Here is a 27,213-nt window from a genome sequence, read left to right as displayed (position 1 = left end):
AGGAATATCTGATTGAATTAAAGGTCTCTCAAACCAATATTCAGATCATTAAAAGTAAAAATATTTTGTGCAAATGTACTTAGGACTATTCTTTAGAATTCCTCTATAAAACCTATCGAATAGATTTATCGCATAAGTGAAAACTGTATATAATACCAAGATCACATGTAATACAAAGTGAATATTCAACCATCCAATAGAAGTCTAAAAATAAATGATAAATGTGGAATTGCAGATCCACCATTTACTACACTCCAAATGTCTTAACAACAGGACGTTGCTCTTCAAAGAAAAATAATATTTCTTTAATATTCGAAAAAAAATGATTTTCTCTGCATACCGCAACTGTATATCCTTGCGGTGCGGGTAGAAAAAAAGTGTTTCTGTCATGAATCATTTAAGAAACCTTAACCGTATGTGAAACCAAATTGGTATATGCAATCATTTTCTAAATATCTTTCAATGTTAATATATACATGTTCAATATATACATGTATGCATGTATACACACAACTGCTTCTGTGTGACTCTATATATGTATTAAGTATTAAAACTTTTTAAATATATCGATTCTAATGTTATATTTATTTTTCTCAGCGGGTTATTCTTGATATGAAAAACGAGCAAGATTTTTTTGGTGCTTCATAAGGGAAAACACGATCTTTAAATTAGCTTCAAAATAGACAACTTTAGACATGCTTTAGCAATAAATACAAATGGAAAGGTATGTAAATAAAAAACGGAAGATGAGATTGAACAATTTAACATTTTTGTTAAAAAAAAATAAATAAAAAAAAATCCGATGCGTTTTTTCTTTGAAACCCGTAAGGCATCTATGTTAAAGCTGCCCGAAGCGTTAAATTGTTTTTAAAACATGCGATTACATCGATTTGATTTTAATATATATGCTATGTACATAAATACAGACAAATTGCAGTTAGGGACCTCTCAACTGTACATATTTTAATTAAGAGCCATTCGAATTCTCTGTAATGACTTGAAATTTGATATAGGAGCTGTGTTTCGATTTTCTCCAAACTCTCTATGTTAAATGGCTTTGATACCGTTAAAAAATCAGACAAACTTTGGCTGTCATGAAGGATCAAATTCTTACATTAAAATATATAGCCAAGATCTTAAAAGTCTTCTGAAGAACAGCAAAGCCATGATAGGTCCTCAGGTAGTGTAAATGTAAGTTTGTTCAAATCATGACACCTGGGGGTAGGGTGGGATACAATGAAAGATCCAAAACTTAGATTATGTAGGAAAAATCTTTAAAATCATCTGAAGAACAGCAAAGACATGATTAGTCATATATATGGAAGCATCCTTAGGTAGTGAAGATTCAAATTTGTTCAACTTATGATCCTCTGGGTTAGGGTGGGGCCGCAATATGTGATCTTTATTTTTTTATAGGAATGTAAAGGGGAAAATCTGCTGAAGAAGAATAGAATGGCCATATTGACACAGATGAACATTGTGATCCATATGCTTTTTTCCTGTTTCTTTTCTATCTTCAAGCAGGAAAACTAAAATAATAAACCGTTCCCAAAATGCAACTACATAAGGCGCAATTGACCTCTAGCGTTTCTGGAATTTTTTCAGGCACGTAATATGCTATTTTAGTTTTATAATATCGCAGATTTATAACGCTTATCAGACAGACTTCATACAATGAATGGACTCACACCGTACATTAAACTTGTGCAAAAATGGAAAAGGAAAGATTTTCAAACCCTGAGCAACCTTTTCTAAAGCCGGTAGAATAAATAGTTACACATCTGTATTTAGGCTGTGTTGGGAGCTTCCTGTCGAAGTATGAGAGAGATTGAGGTGATAGTACTTGACAGGCTTGACTTCCCCGGCGCCAACTTGACAAATGAAAAGAATGTTTACATGGGAGATGTTTGTGCCCTAGAGTAGCGAGAACCTTGTAATAATGTTCTTTATTGTTTGCAGAGTCTGTGCAATAAAGGGGTAAGTTAATCGTTGATAGCAGAAGAAATTTTTCTATAAATACATATTCTTTCATTTGGTGAAAATTTTTGTGTATTATGAAAAAAGGAATGGATACCTCATACACGACTAGTATTTTCCAACACACCAGGGTATAAGTAATTTGTAATTATAACATTTTTAGATACACTATCAATTTGATGTTCATATTTTTGTTCTTCTACTTGCCTACTAGCCTGAAAATTTACAACCTGAAGGCTGTCTACATGGCTGTTGTAGACCATCTGTACAAAAAAAAATCGAATTTTAATTTTCTTTATTTAGACTTACTTGATAAATCCCACTTACTTATATAGTTTTAGTGCCTGTAGTTATTTGAAGGTAAATTTGAAGCAAGGAAATATTCTCAGCTTCTTAATTTAATGCATAAAGAGTGAAAACAAGGAAAAAAGGAGGAATTGAAATGTTCAGAATCACTCAAAACAGCGAAATCTTTTATTCGTCACTAGCATGAAAAAGATATTTTGCATTTTTGATTAGTTAAAAATCCTCTTCTTCTGGAACTATAAAGAAATTTCTTGGTTTGCACTTTGGGGGGGGGGGGGGGGGGTCTTAAAGCATGCCTAGAGGGCTCTCTGTGTTCTCATGATAGCTATACCTATAAATTAATGAATTTTGCCAATAAATTCCGATACTCCTGCACCAGAGGTCATACTTTCACCTCTAATATTACACTAGGTATTAGATGATGTCTATTACCTATATTTAGATTTCACTCTCATAGTAATTACTGTTAAATTAATTAAAACCATACTCTTATTTTCAATAAACAGTCGTGAAATAGCAAAAAAAGAGAGTGGTGGTTACGGTTTGCTAAAGTAAGTCACTGGCATTTTTTAATTAAACTGACAAGCAATCGTTTATCTATTTAATAAAACATTATTAATGAATTAAGTAATCAAAACTTGATTTAAGTGTTTGTTTGTTTGTTTGTATGTTGTTTAACGTCCCTCCCGAGAATTTTTCACTCATATGGAGACGCCACCATTTGCCGGTGGAGAGCTGCAAATTTTGTCCTATACTCAGCACTTAGGGCCATTTGAGCAGTGAGGGATCTTTTTCGTGCCAGCACCTACTGCGACACGGGGCGTCGGTTTATACGGTCTCATCCGAAGGACCGGTCTCCACGTCCCACAGTGGGATTCGAACCCGCGACGTAAGGATCAACTCCTTACTCCGCGACTCTAGAGCAGACGCTCTAACCACTGCGCCACGCGGGCGACTGATTTAAGTGAATCGAAGAAATAAATTGTGATAACTGATTAAAAAACAAAAATAAAAAAACAGAATTCGACCGTACTTTTGATAGAAATTTCTAGAACGTCTGATGGCATCAAACCCATGTAAAAAAGAAAAACGAGGCGATTTTCACTTTATGAATTTAAAAAAAAGTACTTTGATGTGAATAGACAAGGAAATAAAGATAAAGCAACTGATAACACTACAAGTTTTGAATATATTGATATATCGAAAGAATATTAGTAATTTAAGTTGTGCTAATAAGGTTACTAGTAAAATGTGCACATTCGCCATTGAAAGCACCATGGCAACGAACCCGAGTACAATGCATGCTCAACGGTGTTTTAAATTTGCATTTGGCAATTTAGATGGCCAAGACAGAACAGGATGCGGTTGTATTTCAAACGTGCACTTGTCAAACGAGCCTTATGTGGCTGTGTATCAGATTAAATTACAACTCCAGAATGCTGCATTATTGGAAAAACATGTGCAGGTACAAGTAGGAACATCTTCAGAGTATCGTTGTGTCATAAAATTCCAATGAATATGACCCAAGTCAGTCCTGCTTGCATATAATACCGTTGTCCACATTATTACACTATCACCATAGTGTAATGAGACAGTTTTCTGCAAAGCAAACATTACTAATTTTATGCTCTCTGGCTCTTCCACCAGGCTTTGCAATGAAAATTATGGACCCATAGCTAAACTAGTCTGTTCCGTGGTGGTGTTGTGGCAAAACTCTGTTGGTAAGAAACCTTCGGTATTAGTGATGATGTGCGGTCACAACAATGGCATGAATAAATCCCCTGCACGTAATTCCAGCATCCCGTAGTCAATTGCAAACGGTCTCGTTCGATATTCTGTGCGGTTCAGGGTTAGCTAATGCTGTAGACGACCTCAGTGTGGATTACGCAATCCAATAAGGTTGTTCTATGCTGCTGATGTCGGGCGTAGTCTGTCATATTTTTGGCGATCATTTATTTTACTTTGCTGTTGGTATCAGTTTAACAAGTGGGATATGGTGTTTATGCATCATTAAAACCTCTTGCAATTGTAGACTGTAGTACACCTGTTTTCAGTCGCCCAATTTCCGATTTATGATATGCATCATTCAGATGTAGCATTTTAATAGCGCAAAGTTTCGAAAAACAAAGAATAATGGAGAACCTCAGCTTTTGATTGACCTCGCAGCTCTGTTAAGGCTGCATAAAGGGGGCTGGGCCTAATTTATACGGGAAAAGTTTACTGTGACATCACACAAATATAGCAATTCCTTACAATAACAGAAAATGAAATAATTTGCGAATCTAAACTGCATAAGAGTAATGAACTACATCAAAACTTACCACTGCATTCATTTTTGTTGCTAGTTAAATCCCACACAGCATGATATAAACAAGTCACTGATCGCAATGCACTTGTCGACATGACGTCATCATGGTAAAGTTTGACGCATTTTATGTGCAGTGAGAGGCAGATCAAGTAATTTTTTCACAGTGAAAAATGCATTTTATTATTAAACAGATTATTATTTGCAAATCTTAGGTAGACCATTAATACAAATCTGAAACGTTTGTTTAGTGCCATTATTTAAAAAATATCGAGAGAATGTATTGAATTAATTCTACCGTGTTTTTGTCTACAGGGTGTGCATGGTTCACGCCAAGGTGCCTCATTAAATCACCTTTTCGCAAGGGCATACACTTAATAGATCTTGAACATTTTTTAAATACACATATCGGACGTATTCCTTAACTTGAAAAGTTCTGCTGCTTTCCTGAAATCGACAGCATAATTTAATAACTACGTAAAATACTTGGTAAAGGTCACACATATTTCGACGTTAGCCAGATAACTTGAAATTTAAACTAATAAAATGCGAATTCTATTTAAAGCAGCAGCACTTTCCATAAACTACAAGTTCTGTAGAAACAATCTATTACTTTAATTTTTAATTTTAACTAGGGTATGCCCTTGCGATATTGAAATTTGTTTGTGACCTACATACAGTACACATTAAATGCATTTATCACGTGACTATCAAATAACGTGACCAAACCAAACTCAGTACAGAGCGGGGTATACAATGTTATTTCAAAGAATGTTAAAGTCATAAGACAATATAGTACCCTTACAAAAATAAATTCAGTTTTAAAAGGTATGTATTTATGCACGTTTATATTCTGTTGATTTCTTTGAAGTACGCCTTAACAGTGCTGCGCTTTTGTACCCGAATGATGTGGATCAGAAACCAACAAAAGAAAAGTGTCAAAAAGACCAGATTTTATCATTTTGTTAAATCGGGTCTTTTTGTCTGTATGTTATATAGAGTGACTGTTAAGTTAGCAATAGTTTTAAAAATAGTGAATTTCAACCTATTGAATCAAAAGTATTGTATGACAAAATTATGTTATATTATTCATTATTATTATTGTATTATTTTTATTATATATTTCTTTTTGGCAGAGTATATTAAAAGTGAACTTATTAGAGACAGGATGTACATTAATGGTATAGCAAATACAATGTCTTTATAATTAAAAAAGAGATTTCATAAACTGTAATTTTCATGATAAAACACACTGGATTTTGATGTTGGCACAATGAACTATAATTTTGTAAAATTTTTTCTAATGGGAGTGATCAGATAAACCAATCAAACCCATCGATACCAAGTAACAAAATTTGAACAGAAATGCAGAAGTACTATAATTATTCTAAAATAAGAGCAATAAAATTGGGAACTTTAAGAGTCATTCTCTGTAAGCATCAAAGAATTTAGAAAAAGGTTGGAAATGGTACATCACAGATTTGGCTGATATTTTGCATGTAATGTAGAAACACCAAGTATAGATCATATTTGGGGTCAACAGACAAATTTGAGTACTGGTTGCCATGGTAACCGGAACTGCCATTTTAGCCCATAAATGAGCAGCATTCTACTAAAATTATTACAACTTCATCTTATTTTTTTTTTATTTTCTACACATTTCGTACTGGATTAACAATTACCTTTTCTGATGTATTATTTTTAGGACTAACTACCACAATTAGTATATTAATTCAGTAGTGGGTCATGAGTGAATGATCTTTCAGTGAAAAGTGACAATTTTTACAAATTTAACAAATTTTTAAAAATGCAGATTTTGGGCATTTTCTACAAAGAATAGCAAAAAAATGCAGGCACTCCATAGCAAATGTCTACCATCATTTAAAAGTTCATTCCATATTCAACAAAATATAAAATTTCTAGAGTGGTAATATTTCTTAAAATAAAATAAAACAAAAACAAAAATGGTTGCTATGGAGAATTAGGATGAATTTGAAGATTCTACATTTGACTGATTTTTTGTATATATCTGCATTAATTAAATCATTAATGAAAAAATATCTCACTAATTTACCTTTTCATTTCACTAAACATTTAAACAAAATAGAAATCTAAAATTTAAAGAAAACATATTGCTATGGCAACCAAATAGTTCAGGAACAAATCAAATAATTATTGATACTAACAATATTAAATAACTAGAGCCACACTGCATTATTATATGTCTTCTTCTGAATCAATAAATAAATCAAATTAATCAATTTTGTCATTTCACTTATTTATAATTTATAATTTAAAGAAAAACAGTTGCTATGGCAACCAAATAGTTTAGAAACAATCCCTATAATTATTGATATTATCAATGTACACATCATTGAATGTTTTGTTTCTTCTTCAATAAAATAAATCATGCTAATTAACCTTGTCATTTCACTTGCATTAAAATAGAAATTCATTAAAAAACCAGAAGTCTCTAACGAGAATGTAGCTCTACTAGGTGGACTTATAATGGAAGATAAAAGTAGAACTTGGGCTTGAAACTTTGCAACAGCAATAAATAGAATAATGATCCTTGGTTTCGTTTCTTTTTGTGGAAAGATTTATTGCAATCAGACAAAAACTGAAGGAAGAGTAGCCTTTTAAAACAATTTTACAGAAATTTTGATTTAAGTAACCACGACAACGTCATTCAACAAAATCAAAAAACAATAACGACAATTATGTATCTCAGTGTAGTCTACTTGTATGCCAAGTTATACTGAAATCAGACAAAAAGTGTAGGAGGAGTAGCGTTTTAAAAGTATTTCAAGAAAATTTCTATTTTTAGTAACCATGGCAACACTTCAATGAAATCAAAAACCAACATATAGAATAATGAATCTTAGTGTAGTCTACTTGTGTGCCAAGTTATACTGAAATCGGACCAAAACTGTAGGAGGAGTAGCGTTTTGAAAGTATTTCACAGAAATTTCTAATTATAGTAACAATAGCAACACCATTCATTGAAATCAAAAACTGATAAAAGAATTATGTATCTTATTATAGTCTACTTGTGTGCCAAGTTATATTGAAATCAGATCAAATCTGTAGGAGGAGAAGCGTTTGAAAGTTTTTCTCAGAAATTTCTATTTTTAGTAACCATGGCAACAATGTTCATTGAAATAAAAAACTGATAAATAGAATTATGTATCTTAGTGTAGTCTACCTCTGTGCCAAATTATATTGATATCGGATCAAAACTGTAGGAGAAATAGTGTTTTGAAAGTATTTCCCAGAAATCTCTATTTTTAGTAACCATGGCAACACCGTTCATTGAAATCAAAAACCGATATACAGAATTGTGTATCTAAGTGTAGTCTACTTATGTGCCAAGTTATACTGAAATCAGACCAAAACTGTAGGAAGAGTAGCGTTTTGACAAATTGTTTACAGATGGACGGACAGACAGACGGACACCTTACTATCGCATAAGCTTTTCTGGTCTCTGACCAGTAGAAATAAAAACCAGTTGCCATGACAACCACATTATCGCAGTTCAGGAACAGCCCCTATTTTATCGATATTATCAATATACAAAACTAGAGACTCAGTGCTCGATCAACTTCAAATCATGCACTTACCCTCACATACACAGACGAACAAAGATAAAATACAAAAAAAAAAATACTGCGGCAACAGAAGTTGTTTTGCACTATGTTGTTTCCATGGAAACAAACAATAAATGGATGTATAAACAATAACTGCCCATATAAAATTCAATGGAAATTCCCTTTCCCTTCCTTTTTTGCAGTTATATATAAATATATAGTGTGACCCCCCCCCCCCCCACCCACCCAAATAGTATTTGCCTCATATTTTGCCATAAAAATATGCTTAGGGAATCTTAGGAATGGAGGGCAGAAAGGAAAATGGAACAACCAAAGATGCAAATGACATAATATTTGTCATGTGCATCTTTTGTTGTTCCATTCTCCTTTCTGCCCTCCATCAGTTTACATTTTTGCTTATGTAAAAAGAAACTGTTGAATATATTATCGTCTATCATCATACACTGATTAAATTAATTTTCATAATTAATCACAATTCAAACATTTCAAGATTTTGTGATGTTGACCCTCCTTTTTCATTTCATTGCTATAACATTTCCTAATGTTTATTATACTCATTTACGCTGATATTGACCTTGACCTGATTTTGCATTGACCTTGATACCTTGAATTTCATACAGAACTCCAACCATGCTATTGTTCGACTCTGAAATCATTACTCATGACTTTGACCTGACCTGATCTATTTTTCTCCTGGCCAGAGACTACTCTCCACGCAGGTTTAGTCAGACTTCAATAAAATGTAGTACACAAGTAAACTAAATCAAGAATCATTTTATTTATAAGAAGCAAAATTTTGAGTCAAGGAGCTACATTGTAATTTTCTCCCTTTTTTATTATAATAACAAACTAGTAGTCCTGTTAGAGACATATTTTGCATGTATTTTGATTTTAGTTAAAATTAATTACAGTTATAGTTAAAGAAAACTACATATCTTTGTTGACAAACCAAGAAACAAGAAACATAAAAATATGAAACTGACTTGAATGAAAAATCAATCTCATGTACTAGAAAGTACTCTGCCTACCCAAACTTCCTGTTTATGTCTTTTTTTAACTTGTCATACTAAAAAAGATCAACAACAACAAAAAACCTGTATTAACACACATGTACTTGATAAATCTGACAAACTTATAAATTCATATTTTCCTCTAATTGACAAATCATGAAATTTCACTGAGTAAAGATTTTGTTTAGTTGACCACTTGAAATATATGTACCAACATGTATTTACTAATTAAATAATATATCTAAAACATCCTTCACTTCTAATGAGGCATCATGTAGCAACCCTATTATGCTTATTGTCAATAATGGTTGCATAATGTCATGACAAAAAAAATATTATTTTGTGAATCTTCAATATCAGAAAAAATCTCTCTTTTCATCTGCCCTGATTCAGCATTTTTAGATGATTTCACTTGTGCAATCACGTAATGTCATTGCAGATTTTTTTTCTCAGTTTTTGAACATTTTTGTGTAAAATCACCATAAACATGTATTTTTCAGTTCCAAATAGTATTTCAGCAATTTGATGAACAGTTTCCAAAACAAAAACAAAAAAACATTATAGATCAATTAGCATTTACATACATAATCACTTAAAAAATAAGAGCCATTAAATGCAAATAATGCATGAGATATGATTACCCCCCCCCCCCTTTCAACCTCATATAAAAATAATATGCATCGAGATCCCTTCTGTTCTCCCAAAACAAATTCAGGGGCAACAGTCGCAGCATACATTGACAACTGCATGCATCAATTTAATTGTATAAAAATACAGTAAAGCACGCTTATAACGAACACACTTATATTGAATTGACGCTTATAGCGAAGTCGTTTTCATTCCCCTTGTCTTTAAAATATATTATGAACTTAACGGATATTATAAATTACATTTATAACAAAACAAAATCGTTTGTCTCTGACACTTCATTATAATGTTATAATGTTTTACAGAATAGCTTCCATCATCATCCTTTCTTCTGCATATGTTAAACAAAAGCAAATCTTCACTACACTCTATACACCAGATAAATCTGGTTTGAAGTTAATTATTAAAGATTATTTAATTATTTGAAGTTAAAAAGAACATTTCAGCATTACGGAGATAGAAAATATTATATTTTGATTCTTTATTTCAAATTTTGTAAGGATATCTCATTAATTAAATTCCATTTATTAATCATTACAGAATTTTATTAACTAAAGTCTGATGGAGTATTGGAGTACTGTTTTATTAATAAAAAAATTTCTTAATACATGTATATAGATCTATATATAGCAACTTTCTTACTTTGTTACAATTATATGATGTATTCAGAGTTTTTCCAGTTTTATATAATTAGTTCTTAAATGAGAGAGCACATGACACTACCCCCCCCCCCCCCCCCAAAAAAAAATATCCATCCAAACAAACAAAATTAAGCCCTGAACACACTGAAACCTACAAAACTTGCAATGATGTATTTTGTTTAGCAGTGTTATAATTTTACATGTGTATACAGTCTACTTGGATAAACATGTAAAAACAGTCAATGATTGAATGAATGCAAGACAGTAAATTGTTACCCCCCCCCCCTTATGCAAACAGTAACACACACTGGAATTTGATGTTACTTTAAAACCAATGTAGATTTAATCATATATACTGTATGATTGTGATAATTTTTATCAACAGATATTTATTATATGCAGTTTGAAAATTTGACAAATATTAATTATTTTTTTTTTACATAATTGAATTCCAATATCAGTGATGTTTTCTGGATACTTTGGTGTTTCTCTTTCTTATAGATATTCAAACACTGTTATTAATTAATTTACTTATAGTTACCAAACATGCAAGAGTTACAGTGCTTAAATATTGACAAAGGTAAATAATATAATTTTACAGGTTTTTGTACTTTGATACTGTACTTGCCTTAAGTGATCTTATTAATACTAGGTATCTTTCAACATCATGGCCTTATCACCAAAGGCAACTTAATTGTAGCTCTAGAATCCATGCATAACTGATGTTGCTTTCTTATAAATATTTTGTTTGCAATGTTCATGCAGTACATCAGTACGTGTCACACTTGGAATTTCCATTTTCAGGCTTTTCACAACTAAACACATACTTCTCAGGCACAGCAAGGCCTGACCAGACATTTAACTTCCAGTAATACGAAAAACTATAGAAAGTGGGTTTAAAATGACTGAATATATCGAAAAGAGGTAGAATTTACTCCTCTGAATCATGTTCTGCTCTCTACTTTCACTTTCATTTTCTTGAAATTTGGCTGAAGATTTCCGAAAGGGGAAACAACTCTTGGTGAAAAAGTATGTAATTTCAGAGATTTTTACAAACTTTACAATTGATTTATTTTCTTAAATCAAACATTACCACTCCAATTTTTTGATATGTTCCTAATACTGTAATTGTTCAGGGTAAAATTAGGAGCATCAAAATATTCCAGCAGTGTCTGCGTATTTTGGGTACAATGGTATGTTTTCCCAATCTTTTTAAAAGCATTTTTTGACATTACTTTGCATTTCCTGGCAGGTCCAAATTTTTTTTTGCAATTTTCTTGTATACAAAATACAATTTACAAATAATTTTAAAGACAAAATTCATAATAGTAATCTATATTCATTAAATATATATTAATAGGATGAAATGTCTTTTGTTGCTATTTCCCACATTTGTGCAAAAATAGGCGACCTGTTGCCATGGAAACAATGCCAATTGATCACTTTCAATACTATTTTAGTAAAATGGGCTTATAGTGTAATTATGTCACCAAATTTAAACAAAATCGGTGAGAGTCAATTTCCAGCCCATTTTGATGCTTACAGAGAATGACTCTTAAAGTAGATAAGTAGATGATAATTATCCCTAAAGATAAGGAAAAAATAATGACCTTGACCAAAACTTGCTACAAAAATAAGACGATCTAACTATAATGACATCACTTAATGATATTGTCTTCATGAGTCTATAAAATTTAATTAATTTTCAAATGCAATTAAAATCAGAGTAATCCTTCCCTCAGTCACTTGATAACAGATGGTATCAGTACACATCACCAATTTCGTACTGGTCTTCCAAAAAGTCGTCTGCAAACACAAGAGTCTGTCGAAGAGCTGTAAGAGCCAGGATGTTGATAGACACGTGTAAACGGGTCTCCTTCTCGTAATTCTTCACAGGGAAAACATGTGACCTGGGTACACCAACCATCTCAGCAACCTTATCCACGGCCTGTTTGCAGGTTGTACTTGTGAAGATTTTTGTGACATCCTTATCTACATCTGGACAAATCTTGTCGAGCTTCGTCAGGTAAACTGTTTGTGGAATACATATTTGAGTCACATCTAAAGACATTAGATACTTAGAAAAACACAAAAATCAAAATGTTTGTGCATGCCTTATCACTGCTTAATAAATAATTATCACAAAACTGTATTTATTTTTTTCTCTAGATTCTTGTGAAATATTTTTGTCTAAAATACGATGGCTTGATTCGAGAGCTCCGTGAATAATACCTAAAAGAAATTCAAGCTACTGCATATGTTTAAGTTATCAATAAAAAGGGGAAAATGAACAATTTCAAGGAGAAAGTTTAATTGGACTTTACATAGGAATTGACGATATTATCGAAATAAATTAGGTTTTAAAATCTGTCTATAAATTAAAACATTTAGCTATGAAAACCGAATAACTAATATAAATATATAGAGTATAAGCTTTTAATATTCGCAATCAAGACCTATGCAAGGATCGCGATATTTTTCACAGCAATTTGTTACCATTTAATATGTGACCTTATAGCATTCAAATGTGTTGGCAGTCAGTGGTGATGTACATGTAAGGTGTCTGAAACAACACTGCGTGAAAACGTCTGCGTATATCAAGTAGATTGGGCCCTCTTAAGTCTAAGCCTGTTTCATAATCCAAGGATCACTTACCTTTCTCGACAATAACGTTTTGAATCTCCTTAATGTGATGGACAACTGAGTCAGTAATGACGTCAATGGTGCTTGCATCTATAACAAAAGCCACACAATGGATTCTATCTTCAAGCTTGGGATTTCTCACAAAGCCCTGTACTTTGGGCGTGGCTTGTGAAGCTGGATTAAACTGAAAAAGATGAAAATAACATTACCAGAAAAATGTTGAATTTATCATTACCATATCAAATCAAGAAAGTTTCCAGTTTGATTTTTATCAAATAGAAGTATACTGTATCAAATGAACATGTTTTGTCAAATCACCTGATAATGTTCAGGAATGTGTCCATCTAGAATATAAGCGACATCTTGAGTCTTGATTCCAAAACTTTCCTCCAGACCACGAGTGTCACACAGTTTTAAATTTAAATACCGCCCAGTGCCTGGATTCCGAATTCTGTATTTTCTAAACTATTTAAGATTTAAACAAGATGTGTTTATAAAACACAGATGCCCCAATTTAACAGCTATTTGCAGAGGTTAAAGTTTGTCAAATGTAACTCCAAGGCTAAAAGATCAAACATATTGTTACCCAAAAAAAGGACTTCTCCATGAATATACCAAAGCACAAACTATTCAATAGTTATGGCCAAGGTTGTGAAGTATTTAAAAGTTGGTCAAACTGCTAGGTCAAGGTCAAAGGGTCAAAATTAATAGTACCCAGGGAAGGGATTGTCATAAGAAATACATATGTGAAATATAAAACCCTACCAGTAATAATTCAAGAGTTAAAGCCAAGGTGAATTGTTTTTTTAATAGGTCAAACTCCAAGGTCTAGGTCAAAATTCTTAGCATCCAAAGAAAGGACTTGTCAAAAGAAATACACCTGGAAAAAAATAAAGTCCTAGTTGTATTTCTTAAAAAGTTAGTGCCAAGGTAAAGTTTTTAAAAGTAGATCAAACTTTAAGATCAATGTCAAAAGGTCAAAATATTTATACCCAAGAAAAGGACTTGTCACAATAAAACCAGATGTGAAGCATGAAAGCCCTAGCTCTAACTGGTCAAAAGTCAAGACCAGGGTTAAAATTTGACACTTTTTTGCAAAATAAGTTGAATTCCAAGGTCAAGGTTACATGTAAAAGGTCAGATATATGCTTACCCAAAAAAAAGTCTTTTCACAGGAATTATACACCTGAAATATGAAAGCTATAGCTTCAACCAATCAAAAGTTACGGACAAGGTTAAAGTTTTTGCGGACAAACAGACAAACAGATAACAGACTTACAGGCAGATAGACAGACAGACTGGCAAAAACTATACACTCCATAATCTGCCATTACAGGGGCAAAAAAAATAAAATGCAACAATGTTCATTAAATGCTCCATCAACTAAGGAAGGAGAGTCCACTTTCTGGAAGGGATTATCTCACAAATATTCAAACTCTACATCTACTGAAACGTCAACAAGGTTTTTTTCCTCATTTTTTGCTACGTACATATGCGTTAATTTCTCAAATTTGCATATACTTCTTTCTTATCAAAATGTTTTAGATGAAAATATATTTGGAAAAATGATTGTGTTATTGTATCGGCCTTTGCTTGTTGATTGAAAAACAGATTTATTGCCAAAAAATATTTTGAAAAGTTGAGGAATTTCATGTGTTCAAGCATGCAAGAAAGAGAAGAAATTTGAAGGAAAAAAATATCGGATGCAGCATGGAAAAAAAATGCATATTTATACCAAATTGTACTCTTTAATAATGCATTGTACGTTGTACATTGCTCACAAATTGTTCACTAATGTGAGTACGTTTTTTTTAACCAAAATGAAACTTTCCTGATGCTGCTTTAAAATAATTTTTGCACATGATAATGTATGATCAATTTATAATTAAATGAGATATGTATACTGTTTTAGGTTGATTAAAGGTATTGCATTCCACCTGACAAAAACAAAGTGTAGTATTACTTCAGAAAAAGAGAAAAAGAGATTCATCCCTCGTTTGGTTTAAAAGTTCATAAAATGGAATAGTTCGTATTATCTCTATAGTTTAGTGAGCATGTTACTGTGTACTTTTGATTTTTAATTTTATATCAGTGATAAAAATATTCACGGTTAAAGCAACTCTTGAATAAAGTCATGATAATAGAGAAATATATATACAGTGTATAGGAAGCATTTTAGAGAAATTTAAGGGAATAATTAAAGTGTAAAGAGCTAGCTAACACCAACCGTTTTTGACAGGCTGTGTTCCGAACTTCCTGTACATGCACGGGAGGTTATTTCTCCACGGAATATTGAGTTAATTGTGTTGAAGAAACTAGATTTTCCAGCCCCAACTTGACCGAGCAGAAGAACATTGACATCTGGTACATTAGAATCTTCCATAGGATGATAGCCTGTTATATAATCTTTCAAGGATTGAAAAGACTGAAAAATGAATAAAGTTCAAATCAAATTGCACATACTAGTATTTTTTTATTGCAAATTTTCGTAATAAGTGTACTCTACTGTGTTCGTTTTTATATTTTCTAGTTTTCTACATACATTATAAGAGAAAAGTTTATAATTAAAAATCACTATACTGCCTGTAAGATGAAATAGAGATTAGTAGTTTTAAGCTTGTAAAATAAGTTAAATATAAGTTAATTGTACCTGAACGTTCCAGAAAGGCATTTCTCTCCAAGGTTGAGATTTCGAAGATTCTGTCTGTTTTGCTGCACTTTTTACAATTGCTGTAGCCGAAGACACAGACATTTTAGTGATTCTTCATAGGAATGTTCAAAATTTATCAAACTTTTGTAACCAACAAAATGTGTTTCTGAAATACTGATGCCCCGCATGGCAGCTCGAGGCGAAGGATAAAGTTTCCCAAATTTAAAACTCTGGGGTTCATGTTAATAAATCAAAAATATTAGTATCGAAGGGAAGGTTTGGGCACAAGAAATAAAAGAAAAATATGAAAGCCATTTTAGCAGTTATTGAAAAAATATGGTCAAAGTGATTTTTTTATTTCAAGTAGGTCAAACTACAAGGTAAAGGTCAAGACTTTTGCTATCGAAAGAAAGTTATTGCTACAAGGAAAAAAAACATCAGTTAGTAAGTAAGTTTACCAACATCAAAATTAGATTTCCCTCAAAAAAAGATTGGCAATTTGCATGTTAATATAATTAGGGTGCATGTTGATATAATTATCTTGCATGTGGACATACTTTTCTAGCATGTTAACATAATTTATCTTGCATGTAGGGGGCAGAAATATGCTACCATATCTTACATCACCTATTAATTTTATTATATGTACATATACGAGACTGCTTCATTATTTAGTCCGATTCTGATACTGCTACAAATACGTACAGATTTGTAATAAGAAATACACGCACTGAAAATAAAAAAAATAGTATACATGTATTTAATAGTTCTATGAATGCATACCTTTCACAAGATAAACTTCAAGATCTATAACCCTAAAATCTCCCTCGGATAAAGGACAAGCGTAGCATCCTGATGTTTCATAACTGTTTCCCAGATTTTCTTGTCCATTGAGGTTAATTAATTGTTGATTTTGGAAGGGCCTACCTTGTCCAAAATGAAACCCCCCTTGATATCCGTATTTAATGTTATTGTCAGAGAAAGTACGTAAATCGAAATTCTGCGCATCAAGCAACTGAGGGCTGAATTGCAGATGATTTGGTTTGACTTCCCATAGATCTTTTGAACTCCCTCCAAAGGTTGGACCCCAGAACTGTACCCCATAAGCAGCCATTTCTGGTTTGTGAACGTTAAATTTTTGTGCAGAGGATGTATTCCGATTTTTCAGTTGGAAAAGAAACGCTTTCTCGTCCTTAATCGTGGAATTGTTCGAATTCCAGCTATCAGAGAGATACCCACCAAACACATTACCGATTGAGTTGTGAAGAACAGTTACCGTAGGACCTTTGTTATCACATAGTTTGTGAAATGTTTGTGCTGACAATCCATCCCGACTTATTTTGTACAGTATCTGAAAATGACATGGTTTTCCTATCCACGATGACAACTGATCTGCTTCCTTTTGATGAAGAATTAAGTTTTGACTGGATTGTGCCATAATGACCTGCAATGCAAATTCTGTATTTGAAATCTCTTCACACCAAAGTCTTCAAAAATAAATGAGCATTTACTGAAACGACTAGAACGTGTTGACACATGTGTCTTTTTCAGTCTGTTTTGCTCAAGACTGCTTTTTATCATAACATTCTCAGACAAATACGAGTATATTCTCTTCAATAAGGATTAAATAATTACTTAATCAGTTATGATTTCCTAGGTACATGTTGCATAATTGAAATTCCTTCCTTTTGTTCAAATCGTCACAGGTTCCTTTTTCAAAATCTCTATATTTCAATAATGCCGTTGAAGATTATTTACAGAATGTTATAATATTCTTGAATATAAAATAGAAAATTAAACATCTTGATTTTTTTTATTTTTTCCCTAATTATTTTTAGAAAAAAACATTTCTTTGAGAATATCCCAAAAACATTTTTAAATGCTTCACGTGTGCACAATATAATCCCAGCATTCCTCGCAAGATAAATATGTAAATATATGGCATATATAATTTTCTCATTAAGTACATTGCAACGTAGTTTTGAACTGTTTTTTTTTTTTTCTTAATTACTAGTTTGTTTGTTTTGTTTTTTTTTTTTTAAATGCCAGCCTTACCGACATGTTTGTTCACTCTGTAATCATACTTTACGAAAACTAATCTGTTGTTGTTTAACATCTATCTCGAGAATGTTTCACTCACCTGGAAGATATATCTACATATATATCTAAGGTACCTGGAGCACTCTCTTGTTAAAAGTTGCATGTTGTTTACTTGGAGATAGAGTGGTTTCGACTGCCTCTTTAGTATGTACATTTGTACAATTTATTTATTTAAATTTTATTCATTAATTTTATTTTACTTTAGATTATTCGTTTATTTACTTATTTTTTTCTCTTATCTTATTCATCATATCTCAATGTATTAATTATGAAATGACAAAAAATATATTTTCCCCATTAAAGATGTTATAAGCATCCAACAAGATTTGAAGCAATGGTCATAATAAAGAATATAGCACACGTTTTAGCTACTTTGTTTTTCCATAATGGGTTTCCTTAGCCGTAAAGAAGCAAATAAATGTCCTTTGGTTCAATAATTAAGGCAAAATTCTGCATGCTTTAGTGATTAATTATAACAAGCAACAGTGTGCACACTTCTGAAAGACATCATGAAACTGTTTTAGTAACATTTACTGAAATTGTTGTCTGCTGTGGAAATACTGTAACTTCAAACAATATTCGCTTTAATAAATAGTATGTAAAAATTTAATAGTGTTCTTGAATTTGATCGTGTTAGTACACAAATTTACACACATTTATATAATTACGCAATTAAAAAAACCTGTTTAAATTCTTATCGTATGAAAAAAGACAATAGGTTTAAGTCGATGTCGATCGATCTTCTTGGGTATTCATGTTAGTATTGTATTATTTATGATATATAAATTGCAAAGAACAATTAATTCAGAATATGAATATAGGACTAAGTACTCTAATTACGAACTCAGTAATTCAAAGTATTGTGGAATGCTTAATGATGCATCAAGTTGCCTAAATTAATTTTACTTGTTCCGTACAAGTGTCACATAGTAAATTTTACAAAATTAATTTACAATCTAACAAAATTTGACTTTATAAAAAGAATGATTTTTATTGCTTCATATACTTAAAATTATTTATCTAACAATTAATGTTTAGACAGTAAAAAGGAAATTGCCAGTCAATATTTATTTAAGGAATTAGTGTCAATCCTCTGCCTCAAATAGTGTCCGACTCGTATGTGTGAAAATTGCGTAAATGTGTTAATTGAAGTTTGAGTGAATGCCATGTGTTGTTTGAGAGAGTCAGTTTTAGAACCGCCGTGGACAATCCCGGACGTGAATATTAGATGTACTGGACATTCCGTCATCAAGAAGACAAAATTTTACTCTGGACTATTCCGAGTTACCAAAACGTTTGTGTGTGTGTCCGTGTGTGAGCATTTCAATGCGTCTTTGTTTTATTTAACTTTACTCCATTTATTTTCGGATATACAAACTTCTACCTTTATATTTCGTAAATTATCTTTTAATAAATTTCATCACAATTTTAACTTGTGTTACAAGTGACACAAAATGAAATAAGCGGTAAGTAAACGTTACCTTTGTAACAGATCGATCAATTCCTCGACCAATTCTTCGAATAACTGCATTTTTACTTTCGTTTTAAAAATACGGGATGCCAGTCGAATACATAATAGGTATTTTTATCATATGAAATATATCTTTAATTACAAAAGTAACACAGAAAAAATAATAAAGATTCACATTGATAATTGTAAAATCTTAAACACGTTGAAATTAATCAAAAATAAAATCAAAGCTGAAAACCTTTTCTATGATCAGTGACTATTTTACATTTATAAACAGTGATTTAGTACTTTTTGATTAAATGTGTATCCATTGTACAAACAATTTAAGGAAAATCAAAATAAAAACAAACGCTTAAACATTCAAATTAGCATAAAATGTATGACATTTCATAAATTTGATGACGCCACTTTCTTTGTAGAAATATATTGATGTTAAATGTGCACATATTGAATACAAGCTGTCTTTGCTTTTGCTTTAATCAAAAGCTTAGTTGGAGTTTTGAGATAATAAAGGACCTTGTAAGCCTAGCTTGACATAAGGATCATTTTGTAAGGAAAACAAAAGGTATTCGATGCACAAGGTACGTGGAAAAAAGGGTATTTTATTTTAAAAATGCCACTACCATCAAACTATGAAACAGTAATTATCAAGCAATCATTCAGCTGGACAGGCCTGGTCAACTAATCTGCGTGGAAAGGAGTTAAATCTGACAACATACTGAAAAAAAAATTGACCGTCGAATATGAATGGAAGAAATATGTCACTCAAAAGTTATCATGCATTTCAGTGTTATATAAAATGTAATTATTTGATGACTTTAAACTGTATATACGGCATTCAATTGATTTTATTGTTACGTACTACAGCATGTATGAACACCAAGGCTACAGCTGTTAAATAGATTGGAGAGAAGAAATGAACAATATAAACTCTATAGAAATAATTTTTTTTTAAAGGTAAGAAACTGAAGTTAATTAAATTCACCAGAAGTTCAGATCTGATGTCATTGCTTCGTTTTTTTGTTTTTTGTTTTTTCTACAAATTTATCAGCTGGACCTGTTCCTCAGTTTAAGAGATTTCATACTCAGGTCCTCTAAGTAATCATCTGCATAAATGAGAGTCTGTCTTATTGCTGTCAAAACTAGGATATTAATCGGAGTGTTCAGTTGACTCTCCCTTTCGTAATTCTTTACCGGAAACACGTGACCCTTTTGAGTTCTGCAGTTTTCTCCAGTGCTTTTTTGCAGGCCTCGCTATAGAACGGCATACGTACACCTTTATCAGACAGAGGGCAGATTTTGTCCAATTTGGTCAGATACACAACCTGTGGAATGCCTGGTCAATAAAAAGATTGTATTAGAGATCTACTAGCAAATAATAATGTTTTGATACAATTCTTACCCTTTAATTTCATCAATATTTAATCCATCATATCTTTCATTATTTCAATTGAATGCCGCATCCAATTCTCAAAATGAATAATTGTATAATCAAAACGTGTGGAAAGCAAATATTTTGAATATTCAAATTACGTTTTAGTAAATAAATACAGAACATCTCATTTATTTACCCCTTTCTACCATCAGAGATTGAAATTCCAACAAATTTCGAGGGACGCTTCCTAGCAAAACATCAACAGAACTGCCATTTGCCATATGATTAAACTACAAAAATTAATTATCAAACATTAATATGCACTTCCTTAATTTGTTTTCATGTTTACAAACTGAATACAAATTGTTTGGCGAAGTGCAATTACAGAGTAGCTACTGACCGAATGCCGACCTTGTACTGATCAGAAATATACCCGTCTAGTAAAAATCCAATTTCTTGATGTTTGATGGACATTTCTTTTTCTATGTCACGGGTGTCACAAAGCCGGAAATTAAGATAGCCACCCGTTTCTTGATTTCTGATTCTGTATTTACGTAGCTTTAAAGGATGTAGACATTTATTTTACATATGACCTTTTTAACTGATTATCAAATTTAAAACTTCCAATCTTAAGAGTTGTGTGTATTTTTTTATTTTATTTTTTTTTTTTTTTTGGACGACAGATGGGCGTTAAGAGACTGCATAATTATCAATAATTACTTATTTAAATTTAAGCTATTTCCAGATGCAGTTATTAAACTAATTTCATTCTGACTTACATTCGTAGTCACACTGTGTGAAGAATTTCCAGCACACGCACGTGCAGTCATTTCACCACAAAAAATGGAGTTGACTGTATTGAAGAAACTTGATTTCCCAGATCCCTATCTGTCATACTAGTAAAATATTAACATTCAGAATGTTCATGTCTTTCAGTGGTTTGTAATTGGAGACAAAGTGCTTCAGAGTTTGGAAAATCCAGAGAAAAGAAACCATCATTGTCACGTATTTTAAATTCAATGTTTTTGCCTTTCCAAAAAAGTGTACATTTCATAGAGTGAAAAATAAAATTATATCTCAACATTCTCATCCCAGAGTGGTGGTTCCCTCCATGTCTTTGAGGTTAATGGTGACTTTGGAGGAACAATGGCGGGTCTCCTAGCTTAATGAAAATGAAATAAATTCTGCATTGACTGACTTAGCTCACACTTTAATAACTTAAAATAAATAGGAATATTGGTTTGAATTGATTTTATTAAAAACGCTAAAAAAAAAAAGAGCCAAAGAAAAACTTGTTTTAAAACATCCCTACCTTGCACTGAATAAACTTCTAAATCAAATATACACATGTGACCATTGTTTATAGCATGCCATATTCTCAGATGGTCTTTGGAATGCTGATCCAAATTCAGCTCGCCCATTGAGCGTTAAAAATCGCGTCTGACTCCCATGTTCAATAGATATATTGACGTCATCATGAAATGTCATCATATCAAATGCCCTACTCCTGCTGACTGGGGTTGAAAAACCAACCCGTGTTGCTCCTTTCACTGCAAATATTTGATTGTTTGGATTTATCACAGACATGTCCGCTTCACCAAAAGTTGGTCCTAACTTTTGATGCGCATAGGCAGCTTTATTTGCAATGGTTACGGAAAATTTTCTTGGTCTGTTGACACCGTTAAAGTATAAAGTAAAGAGAAACGCATGCTCATCTTTGATATACCCCCAGAGGAACTCCAATGTTTCAGGAGGAAGCCTCCATATGCAGTGTTATCAGTGTTATATAGAACTGTCACTGTTGAACCTTTATCAATTCACAGAGTTGATGAAATTTAGATGCTGAGCACCCATCACGACTTATTTTGTAAAGCAGCTCAAAATGGCACGCCTTACCAATCCACTGGGATAATTGATCTTTATCATCCGCTGTCAGCAGTTCTATTGATCTAATAATGACACATACATATGCATTGCTTAACGCACATTGTATCAATCTTCTATTTTATATATACATATATATATATATATATATATATATATATATATATATATATATATATATATATATATATATATATATATATATATATATATATATATGTCAAAGAAAAACATGGCTACATCATTTTCATAGGCAAAGTATGTACGCATTCATTGCCTTTGGGTTTTATTCAAACAGATGTCTTATGAAGAACTTTGTAAAGCATATACATGTAAATATTTACTGCTGCATTGTTGACTACATGTATTACCTCAAATTTTAACTTGATACTACATGTATTATTTCCCTTTTCAACCAAAAGGAAAGAGGTAAAGCATGGAAATATACATTTACATCTACCTGATCGAAAATCTATTTCATTGGGAAATCAACTCAATCTTTATAATATATATCCTCATCGAAAATTGACCTCTAGATATCATTGCTCCAGTTTTCTTTGAAACAATGTCAGACATTTGTTAAGTTGGAAAATAAGAACATGATGAATTTTCAGGTACATAATGTGTAAAAATAATGATTTGATTTTACTTTATTAAATATCATTTGATAATCAATTTCTCATACTCTTTCATCATATAAGTAATTATTCATCTACATCAATTAATATAAAGAATATGGAAATCTACATATTTATAATTGTCTTACTGTCCATCTGGTATGTTTTGTTTGTTTGTTTTTGTTTTTGTTTTTTTTTTTTTTTTTTTTTTTTTTTTTTTTGGTATTGTTCTGGATTGGAGTAACTGTTGTAAAGCCATCTGATTACATAATGATATTTTCAGAAAATCAATGTTCGATCGCATGATTTTTTAAAAATCGTTTGATTTGATCGCGCTGTTGACAAAAGATTTAAATGGCTTTTAATCTTTACTTGTGGAAATATGACAACAAACACTTAACTGTTTTAGGGACACTTATTGGCCTGTCCTGCATATATAAAGGTGCTCTGATATATCTTCATATATATTCCTATCTATTCATCCACGTTCTAGTCTCTTAATGGAGTCGACTGGCATTTGTTTTGTTAAAACTACAATAGAAAAACTCTTTAATTTGAAAGCATGTGTAGCCTACACTGACTTCAGTGGACATGCAACGTTTCAAGAAAGTCTTACATTTGTTAAAATTTTAAAGATAATTTACACTTTTCAATGCAAAATATCAAAGCGAAAATCTATGTTTCCAAAGTGTAACCAACTTTTACGAAAATCATTAATGTGTCGTTTCCCCGTCAAAATATTTGGATGTTTAGATACTATTGTTTGTTTACTCTTTCAAAAAAAAAATCAAGACTTTTTTCCCTTATGTAATCATAGATACCTATATTAAATGGATTCGGTTTTCTTTTAGTCTTAAACAGTTACGAGTTTAGTTCTGCATTTTACACTCTTTCTCCAAATCAAAATAGCTATAAGCATTGCTATTTTTTAACTATTCAGACCACTGTCAAGGATGCTGCAATAAATAATCATTATTTTAAGTTTGAATAATGAAGGGCTACTTATGCCTGACTTTATAAGTAAATACGTGTGCTTTTGTGCCAAAAAAGGTTAAAAGGTTAACGAGAATAACTCTTTGAAAAATATTTACAGGGCAACAATATGTCAAAAGTTCACGATAAAAAATATCACTGGCGACAATGTGCGTGAATGTGTACTGCACACATAGTGACTCATCCGGCAGTAAAAATAAGGCGAAAAAATAAGGCAATTATCGGCACATATTGTCGCCAATTACAATATGTGCCAGTAGCCGATAACAATCCACATTTGAACATAAAACCGCCGGCGACAATATTTAGCACGGGCGACAATATATATGGTATCACATAGGAGCATTATAATACCTGTCTATCTTTTCCAAAGCGACAGAAATGGGGGGAATTCTGGATGTGTTTTGGTCTCATCTTCTACGCCCTGGCATTTTTGTCTACCTATGCCAAACTGACACTTTTTACAGCACACAATCATTCTCTTGAAATGAGTATCAGTTAATACTGTAGATATGAGTTTCACTTTAATCTTATTAATGGGAAATGATTTTATTTGAACTGATAAAAATTTATTTGTAAAAAATTCGGCAGTCAGAAATCTTCATCGCCACTTTGTTAGTAAGTATTACGCGTCAAATGATTATAGATTTCCCACGCATTGCTTTCCTTCCTATTTCAGTTTTATGTAGTATAGGAGTTGATAGGGATTGAGTGATATGAGAAACTTCCTTCTGCTTTATTGTATATATAGACCATAAATCAAGATTAAGGCACTGTCTAGCTCTTCAGAGATATGTTCTCTATTTAGAATATACTTTTCTCTCTCTGATTTTGGTGGTATATTATTTCCCCATGTAATTTATTTTTTAAAAGCCTAAGACCCTAGTACTATAACAATAAAACTCTTAAGAGCCCACGAAAGGTTTTCTTTGGATTACATGTACTTTAATTCCAGAGTAACCCAAGTTTGATTTACAGTTGTTTTTATAAATGCCATATATTATATATTACATTAGGGACAAAGTCGCCTGCGTGGCGCAGTGGGTAGAGAGTCTGCTCTAGAGTTGCGAAGTAAGGAGTTGATCCTTACGTCGCGGGTTCGAATCCCACTGTGGGACGTGGAGACCGGTCCTTCGGATGAGACCGTATAAACCGAGGCCCCGTGTCGCAGTAGGTGCTGGCACGAAAAAGATCCCTCACTGCTCAATGGCCGTAAGTGCCGAGTATGGGACAAAATTTGCAGCTCTCCACCGGCGAGTGGTGGCGTCTCCATATGAGTGAAAAATTCTTGAGAGGGACGTTAAACAACATACAATCAAACAAAAAAACATTAGGGACAACCACAGTTTTATTATATAATTACACGTCGCAGCAATATGACTTTATTGCAATATCGGAAGATAAATCAGGTAACACTACTCCCCCCTCACCCCCATCCCGCTAGATGTTCAAACCTGAGACAAATTTACCAAGCACCAGTTATCTTCACCTAAAAAGAATATTTGCAATAATAAAATGTTAAACAAATTACAGCAGAAAATATGTTTATTTAAATTGACAGTTTTGTGTATAAGCTATATAATTGTACGAAATAAAAAACTACTTTTTTAAATCATAAAATATAAAGTTTTATATAATTAACGAGGATGGATCCTGATTTTTGAAGTCTTAAACTCTTTTTGTCAAGTATATTTTTAGTTTCTACACACATAGCTTTATTAAAATCAAAACAAAAATGGGGATCAATATGCTTCTTTTCGCGCTACACTACATTTAATATGGCCTTTTTGCACTGGAATTTGTGTCTTAATCAAAAATCACATCTCCGACGTTTTCCCTCCAATGTTTTTATCCAAATAAATCATGGGACAAAATAAACTCTTAATCTATTTAAAAAAGACACATTAAAATTGTGACTAAGAAAAAGTTTCAAATTGCTTGGCATAATAAATTATTTGACCTTTCTGCACTCACTAAATATGATTTTTTTTTTCTGGCATTAAAAATTTAACAAGCAATAAAATAATTTTAAAGTCTTAAACTTTTGCTGAATTTAAGCAGATTGATCAAAGTTATCTTATATATTCAGAAAAGAAAAAAGCAAAAGTGGGGGTCTAATGATGTAAATTTTTATATATTACTAAAAAAATGTTAATTTCATGTTAAAACTGGTTCAGTTTTTTCCTGGACTTTCAGAATATATTTACTATATTTGTCATAACATAATGAAAGAATTCATAAGAGATAATTTAATAGATATTTCAGAACCATCATAAAACATTTCACTGCAAAAAAAAAAAAAAAAAAAAAAAAAAAAAAAAAAACTCTCTGTGTGCAACCAGCATGGAAAAATAGGAATCTAAACTTAACAGTAATGTACAAATTTCAAAAGGGAAAAATTGATAATTTTCTTCTGAAAAACCTTCTACCACAAAATATAGTTACTGGCTTAATCGTATTTGGATGGAATTTAATCGCATTTTTTTTTTCATTGGATATATTTGCATTGTAGAATCCAGATTTAATGTTAGAACTTAAAAATGATGCAGGATTTTAGAAATAAATTTCCAGACCAAAATCTGCTTAAAAGCTCAGGATCGAACCTCCTTAAAAGCAGATGATACAAACGTTTTCAAACAACTAAACCATGTTATAGGTAAAATGAATAATTCTAACGGCATAGATTTTAATTTTTTATTCACGGTTTCACGTATTAAAAAATTGAATAGATTTATAAGGGTGAGCACAAAAAGAATTTTAAACATCAAAGAAAGTTTTCAATTTCTTAACATTTTCCGAAATTAATATTTAAATCATTTACAATTAAAATATGTTCAAAAATATATATCAATAAAGGCATCCATATTTTTTTACGTATCATCTATATCCTTAAAACTCATGTATTTAATCACTTCATAAAACTCCGTTGTATTATGTTCGACTTTATTATTTTGCATTAATCTATATATTTAAACGTGCATTACC

At 31.8% G+C, this 27,213-nt stretch overlaps 1 protein-coding gene and 1 pseudogene across 1 annotated transcript; both read right to left on the bottom strand.

Annotated features, from left to right (window-relative positions):
* Positions 1-12,257: 12,257 nt before the first annotated feature.
* Positions 12,258-19,387, bottom strand: LOC133176660 (interferon-induced protein 44-like). Its single transcript, XM_061311758.1, has 7 exons — positions 19,370-19,387; positions 16,572-17,232; positions 15,789-15,868; positions 15,366-15,563; positions 13,457-13,603; positions 13,151-13,322; positions 12,258-12,526 (listed from the first exon to the last, which is right to left on the bottom strand). The coding sequence occupies exons 2-7, from the start codon at positions 17,224-17,226 to the stop codon at positions 12,258-12,260; spliced, it is 1,521 nt and encodes a 506-aa protein (XP_061167742.1). The 5' UTR covers positions 17,227-17,232; positions 19,370-19,387.
* A 1,006-nt stretch (positions 19,388-20,393) lies between these two features.
* LOC133176659 (uncharacterized) lies at positions 20,394-22,970 on the bottom strand (annotated as a pseudogene).
* Between the last annotated feature and the right edge of the window lie 4,243 nt (positions 22,971-27,213).

Source organism: Saccostrea echinata, unplaced genomic scaffold (assembly GCF_033153115.1).
Source record: "Saccostrea echinata isolate AGI-Se365-2 ecotype Australia unplaced genomic scaffold, CSIRO_AGI_Sech_v1 ptg000080l, whole genome shotgun sequence".
Taxonomy (NCBI): Eukaryota; Metazoa; Mollusca; class Bivalvia; order Ostreida; family Ostreidae; genus Saccostrea; species Saccostrea echinata.
The sequence above is the reverse complement of the archived record's forward strand: the minus strand, read 5'-3'. Positions and strand labels throughout refer to the sequence as shown.